This window comes from Gossypium raimondii, chromosome 11, assembly GCF_025698545.1.
Source record: "Gossypium raimondii isolate GPD5lz chromosome 11, ASM2569854v1, whole genome shotgun sequence".
NCBI lineage: Eukaryota > Viridiplantae > Streptophyta > Magnoliopsida > Malvales > Malvaceae > Gossypium > Gossypium raimondii.
In genome coordinates, this window is record NC_068575.1 from 1,922,416 (window position 1) to 1,942,979 (window position 20,564).

The 20,564-nt window shown below is 38.2% G+C and overlaps 1 protein-coding gene across 4 annotated transcripts; it reads right to left on the reverse strand.

Annotated features, from left to right (window-relative positions):
- Positions 1-6,423: 6,423 nt before the first annotated feature.
- Positions 6,424-12,053, reverse strand: LOC105761622 (putative disease resistance RPP13-like protein 1). Of its 4 annotated transcripts, XM_012579485.2 has the most exons (4): positions 7,490-12,053; positions 7,100-7,170; positions 6,919-6,993; positions 6,424-6,797 (listed from the first exon to the last, which is right to left on the reverse strand). In XM_012579485.2, the coding sequence occupies exon 1, from the start codon at positions 11,775-11,777 to the stop codon at positions 7,539-7,541; it is 4,239 nt and encodes a 1,412-aa protein (XP_012434939.1). In that variant the 5' UTR covers positions 11,778-12,053; the 3' UTR covers positions 6,424-6,797; positions 6,919-6,993; positions 7,100-7,170; positions 7,490-7,538. The 4 variants fall into 4 exon arrangements, with proteins under 4 accessions (XP_012434939.1, XP_052480028.1, XP_012434936.1 ...); XM_052624068.1 differs by lacking the exon at positions 7,100-7,170; XM_012579482.2 differs by having other exon boundaries at positions 7,100-12,053.
- Positions 12,054-20,564: the final 8,511 nt, after the last annotated feature.

The window sequence follows — 20,564 nt, forward strand, 5'->3', positions numbered from 1 at the left end:
TGCTGAGAGGTATGAGGCAAAATCTCATCTCTCGAGGACTCAAGGATCATCCACCATTTCCACGACCGAGTTGATCAATGCTCTATATGCTCAAGAGCGAGGAGAGCAAGTAGATGGAAGAGCATCAAGAAGGTGCCTTTCAAGCAAGGACAAATCGCCTACAAAGGCAAGAAGGCTGGAGAGACAAGCCAAAGAATGATCTTTGCGAGAAGAGAAGGTCAAACTTGCAAGCACTGCAGAAATTTGGTCATCCGGAAGAAAATCTTTGGTTCAATCCGGATGTGTGTGTCGACATTGTAAGAAGAAGGGTCATGTTGAGAGAGTTTGCAAGAGCAAGACCAAAACAAGATCGAACCGGTCTCAACAGATGAAAGCCGAGGCTCGAGTAGCTAAGGAGGACAGTGACCAAGAGGAGCAAGTCTTTCTTTGTGTCATGCTCATTTGCTCAGAAAGGCTCTCATCTGGTTGGCTCCTAGGCGATGGATGCACCAATCACATGACACCGATCTGCAATCTTCAAGTCTTTAGACGTAAACTGTAGAACCAAAGTCAAAATTGGTAATGGGCACTTTATTCAAGTGAAGGCAAAGGTGATGTCTTGATATGCACTCCCACAGTGCCAAAATGATCTCAAATGTGCTCACGGTGCTCGAAATTGATAGAAACCTACTCAAGATAGCTCAATTCTTTGGAGAAAGGTTACTCTGTGGTGTTCAAGGACAAGCATCGCCAAATCGTGATCCAAGTGGATCCAAAGCGATGGCGATCCCTATGGTGATAAGAGCTTTGTGGTTGATGGACAAAGAAGTCGACTTTGCCTACACGACCACATCGGATGAATCTAAGTTGTGGCATCAAAGGTGGGACATGCCAACTTCGGATCGATGGCGAATGGTCGAGAAGACTGGTGAAAACTTCATCAACTCGGTGGACCATGATGATGTGTGTGAAGTGTGTCACTAGGAAAACAGCCAGATTGCCATTTCCATGAATCAAGCCCGAGAGCCTCGAAAAACTCCAACTGGTGCACACCGATGTGTGTGGCCCTATGAGGATCGAGTCACTAAGTGGAAATAGGTACTTCATATTGTTTGTTGATGATTTCTCTAGATATTGCTGGCTTTACTTCTTAAAAGAAATCGAAGTGGCCTTGTGTTTTGGAAGTTTAAAGCTGTCTTGAGAGTAAACAGTCGCAAGTGAAGACCATAAGGTCGATAATGGGACCGAGTACACCTCATTTCGGTTCCAAGCCTTCGTGATAAGGGGCATCAAACACCACTTACCAACACTTATACACCTCAATGAATGGTGTAAGTGAAAGGAAGAATAGGAGCTTAATGGATATGGCGGTGCTTAATGATTCGGAAGAATCGCCTAAAGCACTATGGGCGTAAGCGCTTCTTTCTTGCAACATACATTCAAAATAGACTTCCAACCAAGGCTTTGGATCGAAGACTCCATTCGAGGCTGGTTTGGCTTCAAGCCATCAACGGCTCATCTGAAGGTCTTTGGATGCATATGTTACACACATGTACCTTTGTTAAAAGGGACAAATTGTGCGAAAGGGCTCGACACGGTCTTACGGTGGGCTACAAAGACCTTTGTTAAGAAAGGCTATAGGATCTTGGATCCTTCAACAAACAAAGTGTCGATGGCGAGGATGTGGTATTTGATGAAAGGTCATGTTGAACTGGGAAAGGCATGAACACGAGGAAGTTTCAAGAACTTACAACAAACCAAGTCGAGCGAACAAAGTGTTCTGAAATGGACATTGATGATGAACCGGTCAGAGGAACAAGATCAATGGTGAGATTTATGAAAGGGCTCATATAGCCATAGTGAACCAAGTAACTTTGAAGAGGTGAAGCTCAAAGAAGAGTGGAAGCGAGCAATGGCCGAGGAGATCAAGCATGATTGAGAAGAACCGGACACTGGAATTGGTTGAAAGGCCATCAAAAGGAAGGTGATTGGGGTGAAATGGGTGTACAAAGCCAAGCAAAATGCTGATGGTACCTTGAACAAACTGAAAGCAAGGTTGGTTGTCAAGGGTTCATCAGAGGTATGGCTTGGACTACGGAGACCTTTGCACCAATGGCGTGCTCGACACCATCGATCATTGATTGCCTTAGCAGACCCAAATCGAATGGAAAATTCATCAACTCGATGTGAAATCAGCCTCTGAATGGTTTTTAGATGAAGACATCTATGTTGAACAACCACAAGGGTTTGAAATAGCTGGGAGAGAGCATATGGTCTACAAATTGAAGAAGGCCCTATATGGCTTAAAACAGCTCCAAGGGCACTGCATGCAGAATCGATGGCTACTTGGTGATCTGGGATTCAATCGAAGCAAGAGTGAGCCAACATCGTATGTCAAGAAGCAAGGGACACAAACACAACTCATTGTGTCCCTATATGTTGATGACTTCTTGGTGACAGGAGGAGATCGGCGATCTTGGTTAATTTCAAGACCAAGATGCAAGAGGTGTTTGAAATGTCCGATCTTGGGAGATGTCCTATTTTCTTGGAATGGAGGTGACTCAAGCACAGAATGGGATATTTTTAAGTCAGAAGAGCTTTGCCACAAAGATTCTGACCAAGTTCTCCATGCAAAACAGCAAACCAACTAAAACACCTGTTGCTGTTGGAGAAAAACTATCGAGCCAAGGAAATTTTGAGAAGGTATGTGAAACTACCTACTGGAGTCTAGTTGGTTGTTTGCTATACTTGATCGCCACTAGACCGGACATAATGTATGCTGTAGGATTGCTCTCAAGGTTCTTGCATTGTTGCAATGAGAAGCATTTTCAGGCTGCCAAGAGAGTGCTCAGATATGTCAAAGGCACTTTGGACTATGGCTTAAGGTACAGCAGGAAAGGAAATCTAAATCTAGTTGGGTACACCGATAGGAAATTTGGATCGATAGATGACATGAAAAGCACCTCGGTATGCTTTCAACCTTGGTTCACTATGTTCGCTAGAGCTCGAAGAAGCAAAGTCGGTGGCACAATCTCTGCTGAAGCGAGTAGTATGGTGGCGACAAGTCTGTCATCAACCAAGCCATTTGGCTTAGGAAAATCTGGTGATCCGAATATGGATCAAAGGGAAGCAACAGAGATCTTCGTGACAATCAATCTATTGTTGCAATTGCCAAAATCACAGTATTCCATGGAAGAACAAAGCATTTTAGCATTAAGCTATATGTTGTTCGAGAAATGGAGCAAGCTCAGAAGTGAAGCTAATTCACTTTGCAATTGAGGAGGACCACTTGCAGACATTTTGACTAAAGCCCTTAATGTCACAAGGTTTGAGCATTTAAGAAGAAAATTAGGTGTTTGCACCATGCTAACCAAGGAGGAGTGTTGAAGTTGGTCGACATGAAGCCAACACTCGATTCCATCTGAGCCATGAAGAACAAGCAAAGTGGAGCAGATGCAAGGTCATTGATGCAAGCTCATTTTGTTCATTTTGTTATATTTAGTTGATGAAATGAGTGTTAGTTCATTTCTAACTAAGTTAGCTTTCTGATTGATGTAATTAGCTTATGAATGAGCTGTAAACACACTTTTGTATAAGTTTACAAGCTAAGATTTCAAGTTTCTATGTAATTAGTGGAGGTAGGTAATTACTTGTTGATTTTGACAAGCCTTATGCTTGAGTTATGTACTGGCTTCAAGCCATTGTTTTATGTATGAATCAAATTAGTTTTTGTTCATCAATATTCTCTAAAATTTCCCCAGCCTATTTTCTTCTTTCTTTAACTCGAAATTGTTTGTTTGCTCAGCAACATTCAAGGCTTGCTCGACAAGATACTTGCTGAGTCTGCTTGATTCTATTGTTGCACCAACATCACATGACTCAGAAGTGATGGACTGTAAAATTGCCTTTGTTATAGCAATTGCATCAAAGTAATCAGAAACACATACCCAAGCCTTGAGATCAAAAGACTCGTTGATGGTGGCGTCATTGTAAACAAGCTGAGCAAGAGTTGTTTTACCCATCCCTCCCATGCCCACGATGGAAAGGACTGAAACTCCATTGGAGTTATTACCTTTGAGCAACTCAATCATTTCTTGCTTCTCCTTGTGTCTACCAAAATACTCCACAGCTTCATCCATTACGGAAGTTGGCTGCAGCCTGGGCTGCTTTCCCTTGGAGGTTGGAGCTTGAGACAAGATCTCACTTAACCCCAAACAACTCCTTTGAGTAGTCAAACTATTCAGTCTATCAGTGATCTTTTTGACCTTGGGAATCATGGAATTCTTAAACAGAAGAGAAGTGGGAGTGAAACTAGTACCAGTAAAGCAGGTAGGAATGAGTTTCAGTACCTTGCTTGTGCTGGCTTGAGTATGAGATTTTTGGAGCTTCAGACGTAACTCTTGATAAGCGAACGCATCAAAGATGTCGTCCACATCGTAAGCCAAGTCCTGGAGATCCTCCAACCATTTCTTCACGCCCTCGTTCTTGATCTGCTTCTCCTCTGCATCGTCCAAAACTGCTTGGATATCGGGCAATATGGATCGCCATCGCTTGAGCTGCGGGTGGAGTTGCTTATGACCAGCAACAAAGTTCAGCGCAGAGTCGAGCAACTTGCCCCCCAACAGCTCCAAAAACACAGACAGAGCAGCCTCTCCAATGACAGACATTGTGAAATTATGAGAAGGAAGCAGAAGAGAGAAATGAAGAAGCCAAAATGGAACAAAAATGAAAGTAACGGAGGTGGAGATTGCGTTTAATCAGTGAAAGTTGACTAATTCAGAGTACGAGGCAGTGAGATGGAAGTCTGATAAATAAAATAAAGACCAAGTGGTTTTCGGGAGGCCGCTTTTGATGTGAAACGAATAAAGAAGGCGGAAAAAAGAAAGGCTGAGCCACCCACCCATATTGTTTATGAATTTTGATGCTCCTCTTCTCTTGCTTTTCTCCATTATCCCAATTTCCAAGTAAATGAAGGTTGAGCTCCATGCCAATGGCATCCAATGCCCATATTTGTAATTCAATTTAAGATCAATAATATTATTTCCCATAGCCAAAATAACCTATTGCAGTTTTGGCTCAATTTAATATTTCCAAAATAAAATGTCAGTCTTTGTTTTTGGGAATGAAAACAAAAAAATTCCAAATTTTCATGTTATTTGGTTATCTAAATTTGTGAGTTGGGATGCAAATTTGAAAACAAATTCCTAAGCCACTTGAATTAAAATATGAACTAATTTGATTCAATAAAAAACCCAAAAAAAATTTAAATGATTAATTATTGATACAAAGAAATTTTAATTCTTTTTAAAATATATATTGTTTTTAATTTAATATTTTCTTTTATTATTTTTTGTGAATTTCTTTATTAAATTTTAAATGTATCTTTTATTTTTACATTATAACATTATATATTTAATTTAATTTTATATAAATTACAAAACAATAACTTCATATTATAGTGCACTTGACTTGAGGTACCAAACTTAATCACATATTTTATTATAGTATAAATATTTATTTTGTTTAGATAGATAAAAATAGTAAATGAAAGTAAAATAAAGGAATTATCTTTGTTTGGTTAAATTGTGAAAAGTAAAGAAAATGATTGATTATAATAATTTTTTTCCAGCCAAGTAGCGAAGCGAGAAAATATTTAGGTGGTCGAAATTAAATTATAATTTTTACGATAATAAAAATACAATTTCATCATTTTTAATAGTCTATATATTTATAATTTTTAAAGGGTTAAATTAATTTTTTATTATTTTATGGGGTTAAAGTAAAATTTTACTTTTATTAATTTAAATTTTTAAAGGACCTAAATAAAAAATTTTCTATTTTAGGGAGGTTCAGTGGCCCTACAAGTCCCCTAGCTACCCCTCCAATTATGCCCTGTTGTAAAATAACTTAAGTAAAAATATTAATAAGATAACAATGTAACTTCACATCTTAAAAGTAATATCACTTTTTTCACCTAACTTTTCCCCCAAACCAAACAACTTAAAAGGGAAAACAACGAAAATTAAACTCTAAAGATTTAATGCAATCCAAGTGTAGTGTTAATTCAACATCATCTTGATTCAGTGGTAAGAACATTTTGTTGCAGGTATAAAAATTTAGGTTGCAGTCTTTTGCCACCATACCAAAGATTAATATTAGCTGCAATTACCAAAAGCAGTGAATCAGAAAACCTAATGAAATATCTGTATTTCCAGAAATCTTAAATAACCTCCAAGTGGTCAAGGAAGAGTCCAACAGAGGAAGCATTTTTCTTCCAAAAGAAATGACCCTTTATATTAATTTCTTTTTTTTTTTCTTATTTCCAGAATTAAGCATACTTCCTAGGCTTGCAGTAATGGTATTTGATCTGTTGCTTCTTCCTATGGATATAGTAACTGGATCTGCTGCAGCCAGCCCCAACCCCACAAACCATAACCGATCCAATTTAATCTAATAAATTATAAGGTTTGAAATTTAGTGTCAAATCTTTAACAGGTTTAAGAATATTCTCTACATCTATGAACTAGAAATGAAATTCATGGCCATAATAAATGACATGTCTCAATCTCAAAATGTCAAAAGCAATAGTGCATTGAAATCCTAGCATCTATCAATCACCAATGGAGATGCACCTTTAATGTAATATAGGCAAAATGTGGCAAATACTTTGTGGTGCCAATAAGTTGGCATTGTCCACTTTGGATGCCCAATCAACTCCTCAAGCTTTTTCAATCGAAGGATCAGTTGAATTTCTCCACTATCTTTCATGAAAGAATCTTTTGAAGGGAACACCGTGTCACCAATTTTGCTTCCAATGCCTACAAAAATCAATACAAAATTTATCATACTGATAGCTATTGTCATCACGTTCCTAAAGACAATCACGTATATCAAACTAAAAAGCTATGAAATTGCTCAATGTTTACAACGGTTTCATACCTGTGGTTTGAGTGTGGAAAGGAATACCAGAAGAACAAATTCTCCTTACATCCTATAGCCCTTTTATGTATCGATCTATCATAAACATTGATAACATCACTGTAAGTGCAGGAGGAGTGGGAAGGTGAAGCTTTTCAAAGTAGTGGAACTTCATATAAAGAGTGATAGAAAAACAGCGTACTTTCTTTGTACGATGCAGTAAATAAGATGGAACTTCCTTCGTTATATTGGTATCTCATGCATGGGGAAAGCCTTGCATAATTAAGATATACAAAAATTGAATATATATATATAATCTGCGTAGACCAGTTCAAACAAATTTACAAAGGAAGCTTAGAAATTAGAACATGCGGATGAAAACAGAACATTCAATTTGCTGAATAATGGTTGCTAAAGCATGTCAGTTGCATTTATCCACTATTTTTCGCCAATTTAGCTTTAAATGCCTGCAAAAATTGAATACAAAATATGTACAAGTCTGGCTGCTTTTATCATCTTGCACCTGAGGACAATCATATAAATCAAACTAAAAAAGCTATGATATTGATCAATGTTTAAAATGGTTCCACACCTTTTGTATGAAAGTGGAGAAATCAGTGCCGGATTTTGCTGCTGAAATTTCAATCTAATTGCCTTGGGATGACTGTTTTATACTGAATAAACACAAAAGGTATGTGGGAAATCTTGGACCACTCTCGTCCTTTACCCCTACCGCACCCTTCTTCTAGCAACGGGCAACCCCAAATATACAGCCGCTCAAGAGAGAGAAGCTTATCTTTTTCCGGAAGAGATGCGAGCTTAGGACAATTACTGAACTGTAATTCTTGAAGAGAGGTGAGGTGGTGAAATCCCTCGGAGCACATGAATTCCAGATTCTCAAACTCGCGGATGCAGATAAAGGTGAGAGAAGGAGGCAGCGCCTTTCCCATCCCTTCCTCTGGAAATGATACCACATTTGGGCATCCAGCACCACTGATGGTGAGTTGTTGAAGAGAGGAGAGTCTATTTAATCCCCATCCAACAAGTGATGTAAAAATTTTGGGTGCGTTTGAGATTTCAAGTGATGTGAGGTTAGTAGGGAAACCCTTTTCTGGAAAGGGTATGTCAGCCGAACACTCACACACCTTTAATTTCTGAAGGAAGGGGAAATTATTGATGCAGTCGGGAAGTGCTTTAAAATTTTCACAATTGGAAATCGAGAAAGCTTTGAGATTTGTGGTGGGCAACCCACTTTCTTCAAATGAAACCAGACTTGAAAAACCATCAAGTTGAATCTTCTCAAGATGGGTGAGCTTGTCTAATCCTTGCGGTAAAGATTTAATATTTTGACCACCCCAGATAAAAATGCTTTCGAGATCAGTAGTTTCATGGAAGTCTTGGGCTATGCATTCCAACATTGGACACTTCCAAATATGTAAATGTTTAAGCATAACGGGTAACTTGGCATTAAAAAATAAGCTACTTAGCTTTGAACAACTGCTAACTTCCAGATGTTGAAGCCGATTGCATATATCACCCCTTGATGATAACCATATCAGAGATGGGCAGAATAGTATGTCTAAGTGCTCAAGAAGACAAGTGTCACTGCTCATACTCTTATTATTTTCTTTTTTATCAACTAAATATTGCAAATTCATGCACCCCCAAATCTCTAGCTTTTTTAAAGCAGGGGGGAAGTTACTCTCTCCAAAAGAAACAAAGCTTGAACACCTCTCAAGTCTCATTCTTGTAAGATATGTGAAAGCATGCAAGACTTTTGGTAGTCTCTTGAGCCTTTTACATTTTCTTATGCTCAGAGATTCAACATCCGGTATCTTGTCAAGTTGCAATCTCTCATCCTCTGTTTCCAGACAGACCAGTTGGGGACAATCATAAATTTCAATGAAACGATGCCCCACTAATCCTAACCCATTTTGTGATAAAGATTCCAGCTTCTTCCAACCAAAGATGTTAAAGTCTTCTGAGTTTGCAAATCTCAACATCATCCTCTCTGTTGAAATATTAAACTTTGAAATGTCTGAAAGAGACACACTTTTTAAAGAGGTAACCTCCTCTGTAGAAGAACCTTCATCAATCAATTCTCCACACCCTTCAACTCTTAATTCAAGCAGCAAAGGAAAACTTGAAATCGAAACAATCAGTCTCCTGCACTTACGGATTTCAAGCTTCTGCAAGGATTGAAGAATGGTTGGCAACCTTCCCAACAATTGAGGACATTCTCTGATTGAAAGCTTATGAAGGTTGGGGAATTTCGAAGCTTGCTCATCATCTTCACATGGGTCCCACTCCTCCAAATTTGACATACCCTCAAAACACAGGGTCTCTAATGATGGAAATGCATTCGATTGATTTTCTCCGAACAACTCAACTCCAATATTGTTTACCTCATCCAAACCACCAATTAAAAGATCTTTCAAGAATGGCAACCTTCCGATTGCTGGTACTGATTTGCAATTTTTACAGTTGCGAATCTCCAATGACAACATATTCTTGAAGGAAGAATCTGTTATCCAAGTACAGAATTTTGCACCACTATAATTCTGAATTACAAGATGCTCAAGCTTTTTCGAAGGACAAAGAGAGTTTAACACCCATTCTTCAATTTCATTGATCCTTGTATCTTTCTTAAAGTCTGTACCCCATTGCAGTACCAACCGATCAATCCCTTGTTTCTCATTTAACTTGGCATCCACTGCATCTTCACCATTAACGTTCTCCAATCCAGAAAGACGAAAACTACCTCCGAGGCTTAGCAAATATTTTAATTCTCCGATATGGTGTCCATCACCTTCCCCTATAACGAAATCAGATAACCTTTGAAGATTAATTAGCGAACCAATTCCAACAGGCATCCTTTCTATTAAGCTAGCACCGCTGATATCAAGATATTGCAAGTTGACAAGATTTTCCATCTTCGAGGGTAGCGTTTGAAGCTTGTAACAATTTTTTAATAATAAAGTTTCCAAATGGTAAAGAGTACACAAAGAATCAGGTAGACATTTGATTTTGGTGTAAGAAAAATTTAAGTAGCGAAGCTGCTTTAATTTTTCTAAAACATCAGGCAATTCAGTGATGTGATACCCACACAAAGAAAGCACTCTTAAGTACCCAAGTCTTGGCAACAAATCAACCAGCATAACATCAGTTAAATAAAACTCCTGATAATAACTTGAAAACACAAAAGGTAGAAAAGTGCGTAAAGAATTCACTTTATCAAATGCTTCAAACTTTTTCACTGTCTCATACTCGCTGGCAACATAAGAAGAATGCCGAGTGCGAATTGAGAACTTCCATTTCCTGTCACCCTCCAATTTGGAGCATACCTCTCCTGCAACTAGTTGAGCTAAATCATTGATAAGGTCATGCATTACAAATCGGGATTTATCTTTATTAGATATCTGAAAAAATGACCTCGACACTAGATCTTGAAAATATTGATTTCCAAGATCTTTAGTTCGAAGTTTAACTTCTTGTTGCAAGAAACCCTCTGCCCTCCATAGCAAGATCATTTCTTCTTCCTCAAATTCATAATCTTTAGGAAGTATAGAGCAATATGCAAAGCATCGTTTCAAATGCGATGGAAGGTGATGGTAGCTTAATCGCAAAGCTGGAATTATGCCACACCGGTCTTCTGGTAAGTCCCATATCTCGCTCTCATATATTTTTTCCCATTCTTGATGATACTTAACTGTGCGTAGCAAGCTTCCAACGGCTTTTGCGGCCAAAGGTAAGCCATTGCACCTTCTAACAATTTTCTCTCCAATTTCTTTAAATGGGAGATGTCCACCGAAATTTCTTGCTTTTAATGCATGTTGTGTAAATATGGATAAACAATCATCATCCGATAGTTTATCCAAATGAAAAACTTTGAGTGAATCCACAATAGATGAAACAATTTGAAGACGAGTGGTTACAATGATTTTGGTCCTTGCTCCAAACGGAGACCGTAAGATGGTCCAATCATCGTAATTCTCGTTCCAAATGTCATCTAAAACAAGCAAGAATCTTTTCCCAGACAACTTCTCCTTCAACTTAACTTGAAGTAAATTCAAGTCATTCTCATCACTAGAGTTAGGATCGATGGATTTTAAAATTGTCCTGGTTATATTAACTGCATCAAAATTATCAGAAACGCATACCCAGGCCTTGTGGTCAAAAGACTGGTTGATGGTGGCATCATTGTAAACAAGCTGAGCAAGAGTTGTTTTACCCATCCCTCCCATGCCCACGATGGAAAGGACTGAAACTCCTCTGGAGTTATCACCTTTGAGCAACTCAATCATTTCTGTCTTCTCCTTGTGTCTACCAACATACTCCATAACTCCATCCAGTATGGAAGTTGGTTGCAGCCTGGGTTGCTTTCCCTTGGAGGTTGGAGCTTGAGACAAGATCTCAGTCAACCCCAAACTGCTTCTTCGAGTTGTCAAACTATTCAGTCTATCAGTGATCTCTTTGACCTTGGGAATCATGGAATTCTTAAACAGGAAAGAAGTGGGAGTCAAACTAGTACCAGTAAAGCAGGTAGGAATGAGTTTCCGTACCTTTCCAGTGCTGGCTTGTGCTTGCGATTTATTGAGCTTGAGACGTAACTCTTCATAAGCGAACTCATCCAAGGTGTCATCCACATCGTAAGCCAAGTCCTGGAGATCCTCCAACCATTTCTTCACGCCCTCGTTCTTGATCTGCTTCTCCTCTGCATCATCCAACACTGCTTGGATATCGGGCAATATGGACTGCCACTGCTTGAGCTGCGGGTGGAGTTGCTTATGATCAGCAACAAAGTTGAGCGCAGAGTCGAGCAACTTGCGCCCCAACAGCTCCAAAAACGCAGACAGAGCAGCCTCTCCAATGACAGACATGGTGAAATTATGAGAAGGAAGGAGAAGAGAGAAATGAAGAAGCCAAAACTTGAAATTCAGGGAACAAAAATGAAAGGAACGGAGATGGAGATTGTGTATAACAGTGAATGTTGACTAATTCAGATAAGGAGGCAGTGAGGTGGAAGTCTGATAAAGAAAATAGAGGCCAAGTGGTTGTTGGGTGGCTGCTTTTGATGTGAAACGATTAAAGACAAAAGCTGAGCCACCCACCCATATTGTTTATGAATTTTGATGCTCTTCTCTTCTCCATTATCCCAATTTCCAAGTAAATGAAGGTTGAGCTCCATGCCAATGGCATCCAATGCCCATATTTGCAATATAATTAAATATAAAACAAATATCGTTTCCCATAACTTTGTGACCAAAGTAACACATTCCAAGTAAATATCTTTGATTAATTGACAGGAAATATAACAATCACATGTCTTACTTTGTTATGGGGAATGAAAACATATTCATCCCAATTTTTTTTTAAAAAAAATTCAAAATTTTCATATTATTTGGTATATCTAGATTCGGAAGTTTTGATACAAATTTGAAAATAAATTTCTAATTTACTTAAATTAAAATCCATTCTAATTTGATTTTATCATGAAATAGCAGTATCTTAAACCTTCAATTGCCACTTCAAGCTTGAAAGCCTTTGTTAAATATAAAAGGTTAATATATCAATACGTACTTGAATTTGATTTAATGCTCAATTTGGTACCCAGACCAAAACCTACTTCACCTTAGGAATCATGGTATTCTTAAACAGAAAAGAACTCACCTTGGGATTGAAACTAGTACCAGTAAAACAGGTAGGAATGAGTTTCTGTATCTTACTAGTGCTGGCTTGAGCTTGAGTTTTTTGGAGCTTGAGATATAACTCTTCATAAGTGAATTCATCCATGATGTCATCCACATCGTAAGCCAAGTCTTGGAGATCCTCCAACCAATTCTTCACACCCTTGTTCTTGATCTACTTCTCCTCGGCATCATCCATCACTGCTTAGATATCAGGAAATATGGACTGCCACTGGCTTGGCTGCTGGAGTTGCTTGTGATCAGCAACAAATTTGAGTGCAGAGTCGAGCAACCTGCCCCACAACAGCTCCAAAAACCATGAAGGGCAGCCTCCCCAATGGTAGACATGGTGGAATTATGTAAAAGAATATAAAGAGAAACAAATATGTTAAAAATTAGCCAACCATGCTGCTGTGATATTTTTGGTTGAAGTGCATGTGGCTTGTAAACATGCTGCAGCACGTATGCTTGCTATAACAGCAAGGTTTTCTCTTTAGTTTCATTGTAACCAAAGTAGTTGAAAATGAACAAGTTCGTGACAACTTGATACATTAGGTGTTGAATGACTAGTTTAGGTGGCTTGTTTATGTGTACAAGCAATGTTTATCAAGTTACTAGCATACTCAGTGGTAGTAGGTAGTATTTGGTGATGTATTTTGATTATAAATGTATTGTTTTCTTATTGAATAAGTGAGCAAAAATAAGCTATCAGCCATAAGCTCCCTTGATGCACATTTGTGAGCAAGTAAAATTTTTTTCTTACATCTTGCTGCCTTGTCTTGTGTCTTATTTTTCTTCCTCTGTTCCTACAAAATCTCTAATAATTGGTATCAGAGCCTAAGTCTTTGAGGGCCATTGATTTTTCTTTCGTTGCTTGTTAAAAAGAAAGAAGTTGCCAAAGCATGTGATTTAAGATTGCTTGTGGAGAAGAAAACAACAGCTCAACCCTGTGAGACTCCCAAACAAGCTTAAATAAGTTGAATGAGGAGTTTCAAGGAAAGTATGTGAGCTTTCCAATGTGCAAGCTCAGCAAGAATGTGCAAGCCGCAAGCTCAAGCTGCGAGCTTAGCGAAAAGTGCAAGCTATGAGCTCAGCAAATGGTGCGAGCTCATCTAAAGGTGAGAGCCTTGTATAGTTGCAAGCCTGTTGAAGACAGTAAGCAAAGTGCGAGCCTATCAAAGTCTGAGCTTGTCGAATTGCAAGCCGAAGTGGCGGACAGTCTAAATGCTAACCTGAATGGGTGCAAGCCGAAATGGCAGACGGTCTAAATGCAAGCTCAAGTGGGTGCAAGCCAAAATGGCAGACTAAAGGCAAGCAAACTATACTCAAACTGTATATGCAAAAAGAAATAGGATTGTAATGAACAAGGGAACAAAGCAAGATGTGTTGTCAACTAAGGCTATGAAGGAGGAGAATACTCCCTTTGATGAACAAATCCTTGGCACAAAAGACTGTATGGTCAATTGTGTGAGTCAAAATTTGGTTGAAAATGAGGCCAAGGTTGAAAATGTACTACTTGCGCAGGTTCAGCTTGAAATAAAGCATCTAAGGACTACCAAGTCAAAAAAACTTGATGAATGATTGGTATTTGCAACATGGAGTCCAAGGAGAAGTGTTGAAAATTGGCCAACCATGCTGCTGTAATATTTTTGGTTGAAGTGCATGCAGCTTGTAAACATGCTGCAGCATGTATGCTTGTTGTAACAGCAAGGTTTTCTCTTTAGTTTCATTGTAATCAAACTAGTTGAAAATGAACAAGTTGATGACAACTTGATACATTAGATGTTGAATGACTAGTTTAAGTGGCTTGTTTATGAGTACAAGCAATGTTTATCAAGTTACTAGCCTACTTAGGCTCCATTTGGATTTACAACTACCATCAGTGAGATGGAATCTTAAAGCATATGCCTTTTCACTGTACCCTTTTTGTTGTTTGGATTATTAATGGTGAGGTGCATCTCCACCATCTCACCACACTGTCTCCTCAATTTTGAACTGAAGTTAACTAGGGCAATGGGTGAACTGGGCAACCAGTGGAAGGGGTAATCCCCTTTTTGCCCCTGCAATCCTTTTAAAAAAAATTATATATGTTAATTTTAATTTATTATTATTTTAATCATATATTAATATTAATATGTTTTATTAATCAATATAAATATAATTTTTAACAATTTCTTAATATAAATACAATTTTAATATATTTTATCTATTAAATAATTTAAATTTATTATATAATTTATTATAATATTTATAATAAAATATTGGAAGATATATTTTAATATTTTATTAAATTAATTTATAAATTCACATATTTTAATAATTTTATAAAAGTAAAATAATTTAAAAACTTCTATTATATATCAATTCTAATATGATGTCCTTAATAGTCATTTTTTATTCTCACATCACTGCTACAGCTGCGTTTGAATCCAAACACACACTCCACCATTGTTTCTAATCTCATCGCTACAAGATCCAATCTCAATTCATAAATAACTAATCTCACCGCCACCGCTGTTTTTAACATCACCGGAGCTAAACACACCGTCTATCCAAACTAAGCCTTAGTGGTAGCAGGTAGTATTTGGTAATGTATTTTGTGTTGGAACAATGGCAGCATCTCAAGCAAAACATAAAGCAACAAAACATAAACAAGCAGGAGCAAGAACAGCAAAAGAAAAACGTTGGAGAGAATGTAACTGAAAAGTTCATCTCCTTTCTTGTATTCAAATTGAAAAATATATTGAAGATACAATGCTTGCTTGACAGTTACCTAAACAATTAACTACTCCCACTAATTGACTAAATTTGAACTTAATTAGTACATAAAAGTAAGCTAAAAATCAGCAGCCATTACATCCATCATAATCAAAAGATCTACTAAAATTTGATATCAAGTTACAAACCAACTTGGTCACATTACAAAAGAACAAAAAGAAAACAAAAGAAATGGACAGCTTCTGGTTCTGCTCCAAAGCTGCTTGCTGTAACTACTTCATGTTGGTTACTTGTTGTATTGCAGTCCATTGCTCAACACTTCTCCTTGGACTGTAGGCAACAAACACCAATTGATTTTCTCAAGAATTCAAACCTTGTTGTACCAAAAAAGCTTTGTCAAAATATCAGCCAATTGGTTTTGTGAGCTGCAATGTATAAGAAATACTTCATTGGATTGTACAGCTTCTCGAACAAAATGATACTTAAGCTTAAAATGTTTTGTTTTGCCATGAAAAACAGGATTTTTAGAAATGACAATTGCTGATTAGTTGTCCACCATAATCTCAGTAGGCTCAAGTTGCTCTTCATTCAAATCACAAAGTAACTTTCTAACCCAAATGGCTTGACTCACTGCTGTAGCTGCTGCTATGTATTCAGCTTCAGTAGTTGACTGCTGTCTGCTGCTTCTTTGAGCTCCAATAGAAAACTCCCGAACCAAGTGGAAAGAAGTAGCCCGAGGTACTTTTCATATCATCAATCGATCCACCCTAGTCACTATCTGAGTAACCAGTTAATTTCAGCTCACTTCCTCTTTTGAACATAACTCCAAACTTCAAAGTGCCTTTGACATACCTGAGTATCCTCTTAGCTGCCTTCAAATGAGTTATATTGCAGCTGTGCATGAATCTAGATAGTAGGCTAACAGCATGCATAAGGTCAGGTCTGGTTGCTGTTAGGTAAAGCAAGCAACCAGTCAAGCTTCTATACTCCCTTTCATCAACCTTTTCTTAATTTCCAAAGCTGGTCAGTTTATCCCCCATAGCTAATGGTGTGCTCACTGGTTTGCAGTTTTCCATATGAAATTTAGTGAGAATTTTCAAAGCAAATGCATGTTGGCTGATAAAAATGCCTTGATCAGACTCGTTTACTTTCATACCAAGGAATTAAGTCATGATTCTCAAGTCTATCATATCAAACATGTCTTGCATTTTTCTTTGAACTCCTGAATCAAATCGACCCTGCTACCAGTCACCAATAGATCATCCACATAGATTGAGACAATCAGTAAAGTCTCATCTTTAGACCTTTTTACAAATAGAGTTGGCTCACTCAGACTTTAGTCAAAATTGAGCCTAGACAGGTAAGCATCTATCCTGTCATACCAGGCTCGAGGTGCTTGTTTCAGTCCATAAAGAGCCTTCTTTAGCCTATAAAGTTTGTCCTCCTTTCCTTGGACTCTAAAGCCATCAGGCTATTCAACATATATTTCTTCCTTAAGAAGGCCATTCAAGAAAGCTGACTTGACATCAAGTTGATAAACCCTCCATTGCTTCTGTGCAGCCAAGGTAAGCAGAAGCTTTATGGTATCCAGCCTTGCCACTAAAGCAAATGTCTCCTCAAAATCAATGCCAAACTGTTGGTTATACTCTTTCACCACAAGCCTTGCCTTGTGTTTGTTCAAAGAGCCATCAACATTGAATTTGGCTCTGAAAACCCACTTGACACCTATGACCTTCTTCTGATCAGGTCTGTCTACTAGAGACCAGGTGTCATTTTTGTTGATCATATCAATTTCAACCTCCATAGCCTTCTTCCAACTCTTGTTTCTTGTAGCTTCTTCATAGTTTGAAGGCTCAACAATGGCTACATTACATCTTTGGTAGATGTCAGCAATGGACCTAGTCCCTCTCATAGGAGAGTCATCAACATTGGCATTACTGAGCTCACTTTCTGCCAATTCTAAGTTGCTGTCAATATGCTCTTCTTCAAACTGACTTAAGTGAGAGCCAATTAGACTCCAAAACATTTCTTCATCAAATTTGACGTCCCTACTTACCAAAATCTTCTTGGTTGAGGGATCAGATACTCTGTAGCCCTTTTTGCTGCTACTGTAACCAACAAATATGCCTGGAACTGACCTCTTCTAGAGCTTGGTTTTTCTTTCTGCAGGTACAAGTATATAACATATGCAGCCAAATACTTTCAAATGGGAAACAGTTGGTTTAAGATCATACTATGCTTCAAAAGGAGTTTTATCTTTCACAGCATGTGTTGGCAGCCTATTGAGCAAGTAGATTGAGGTGTTGACACCTTCAGCGCAAAAAATGCTTGGAAGCTTGCTTTGAAACAACAAACACCTGACCATATTCATCACTATTATGTTCTTCCTCTCACACACTCTATTTTGCTGAGGAGTGTACACAGTGGTCAATTAATGATGAATTCCAGCCTGGTCACATAGCTTCTGAAATCTTTTAGACAAGTATTCAGAACCATTGTCAGTCCTCAAGGCCTTAATCCTGCAGCCTGTTTGATTTTCTGCCAAAGCCTTGAACTTTCCAAAGACTTCAAACACTTCTGACTTCTATTTCATGAAATAAACCCAGCAAAATCTGGTCAGATCATCAATAAATAGTATAAAATACTTACTGCCATATAAAGAAGGGGTCTTTCTTGGTCCACAGATATCTGAGTGCACCAACTCAAGCCTTTTTCAAGCCCTCCATACTTGGTTTACTGGAAAGGGCAACCTAGCCTGCTTACCAAGCTGGCACACTTCACAAACAAACTCACTAGCCTCAACTTGGATCTTGTCCTCAGTCAAACTCATTTTGTGCAACAAATCAAGTGACTTGAAGTTGACATGGCCTAACCTTTTATGCCATAGATCAGTATTGTCAGTTAAACTTGTGTAGGCATTTTTCTCAAGCTTACTTACATCTAGCATGAAACATTTATCTGCCATAGGTGCTGAGACAATCTCTCTGCCATGAACATCATGAATAACACAAGAATCATTCTTGAAAACTAGAGAGTAGCCTTTCTTAACCAACTGACCTACACTAAGTAGGCTCTGATCAATTTCAGGCACATAGAGCACATCTGAGATAACCTTGTTACCTGATCCAATGTTGATCACAACATTACCTCTGCCCTTTGCTTCAATCAGGTTCCCATTGTCTATCCTGACTATCGAGGTAAAGCTCCTGTCAAGATCTTTGAACAGGCTTTCATCAGCTGCCATGTGATGTGAGCAGCCACTGTCCACAAGCCAACTGCATTTACTTGTGTCTGCAAAGCAAGAGGCTGTGAATACATACTCCTCTTGAGCTTGAAGATCCTCAGCAGTCTTGGCTTGTTTTGGCTGAGCTTGTGCCTTTTCATGATTTTTACAAATCTTCTCATTATGGCCATGCTGTTTACAACTCTTGCACTGGATGTCTGGCCTGTTCCAGTAATACTTCTCCAAATGATTAGTCTTCTTGCAGTGAGTGCATGGTGGAAACCTCATTCTGCCTGCATTTTTCTTTGCTCTGTCCCTCCTTTCAAACCAAGGCTTCTTAGCTTTCTGACTTGAGCTAGAGCCTTCTCTAACCTTTACTTGAAAAGCACCTTCAGGATTCTCCCCCTGCCTGCTAGCCCTCCTTTTCTCGAGTGCATAAAGTGAGTTGACCAACTCAGACAAAAAAAAATGGTTGTGAGGCCCCTCGAGTCCTCTAGTGAGGAGATTTTTTATTCAAATCTCTCAGGAAGAGTGGTGATCACCTTCTCAACAACCCTGCTATCACTGAAATCCTCTCCAAGGAGTCTGATGTTGTTGACAGTAGCCATGATTCTATCAGAATATTACTTGATAGATTCTGACTCCTTCATTTTTAGATTTTCAAATTCCCTTCTAAGGTTGATAACTTGTTGCTGCCTAGTCTTATCTGATCCCATGAACTCCTCTTTTAGCCTGTCCCATGCTTGCTTAGGTGAGTCACAGGCCATGATGCGAGTAAAAATCACATCAGACACACCATTCTTTAGGCAGGCCATGGCTTTGTGCTTCTTGGCTCGCTCCTCACCATGCTGCCTTATCTGAGCAATGGTTGGATTTGCTCTCAAAGGTGGTGGCTCAACATCATTCTCAACTGCACTCCACAGATCATGTGCTTAGAGGTAATTTTTCATTTTAACTACCCAAATGTGGTAGTTTTCTCCAACAAACACTGGTGGTGGAGGAGGTGCAAAGCTCATGCTGCTAAAAACAAGTTTGACAAACTCGGATGCTTTTTTTTTAAGTTTGTTTCAAACAAAAGGAAAAACTTAAACAACAACAGAGGTCCTCAAAGACAAGAGGCTCTGATTACCGTTTGTTGGAACAATGGCAGCATATCAGGCAAAACATAAAGCAGCAAAACACAAACAAGCAGGAGCAAGAACAGCAAAAGAAAAACATTGGAGAGAATGTAACTGAAAGTTCATCTCCTTTCTTGTATTCAAATTGAAAAATATATTGAAGTTACAATTCTTGCTTGACAGTTACCTAAACAATTAACTACTCCCACTAATTGACTAAATTTCAACTTAATTAGTACATAAAAGTAAGCTAAAAATCAGCAGCCATTACATCCATCATAATCAAAAGATCTACTAAAATTTGATATCAAGTTACAAACCAACTTGATCACATTACAAAAGAACAAAAAGAAAACAAAAGAAATGGACTGTTGAGCATGGACTGCAATGTAACAAAAGACCATGAAGCACACCAGCAGCGGTAGCAAACCAACATTCGAGCAGGACCAGAAGTTGCTTATTCATTTTGCTTATTTTTGATCATTTTGTAATGTTATCCAAGCTAAAATGTAACTAGACTTTTAGAGTTGTTAGGATTTGAATTTGATAGATGTAATGGTTGAATTATTCAGCTTTTCAATTTGTATTATTTTGTATTGCAACTTGCCAAAACTGATGGGAGCAGTTACAAGTTTAGGTAACTTTGTAACACTTTATATTTCAAATGAAATGAAAAAGTAAATGTATTCCATTCGGTTACATGCTGTTTTGAGTTTTCTGTTTTGTTTTCTTTCTCGTTTTTGTTTACTGTTTGAGAGCTCATGCTCTTTGATGCTTCATTTGTTTAGTTGCTGCTGCCATTGTGTTAAAAAATGGTAATAAGAGCCTCTTGTCTTTGAGGACCTCTGTTGTTTAAGTTTCTGTTTTAAAACAAACTCAAAATCGTGTTTGTAAAACCAGTTTCAGCAACATGAGCTTTGC

Coding starts and splice junctions, on each gene's coding strand:
- LOC105761622 (XM_052624068.1), bottom strand. CDS start 11,777: ATGTCTGTCATTGGAGAGGCTGCTCTGTCTGCGTTTTTGGAGCTGTTG.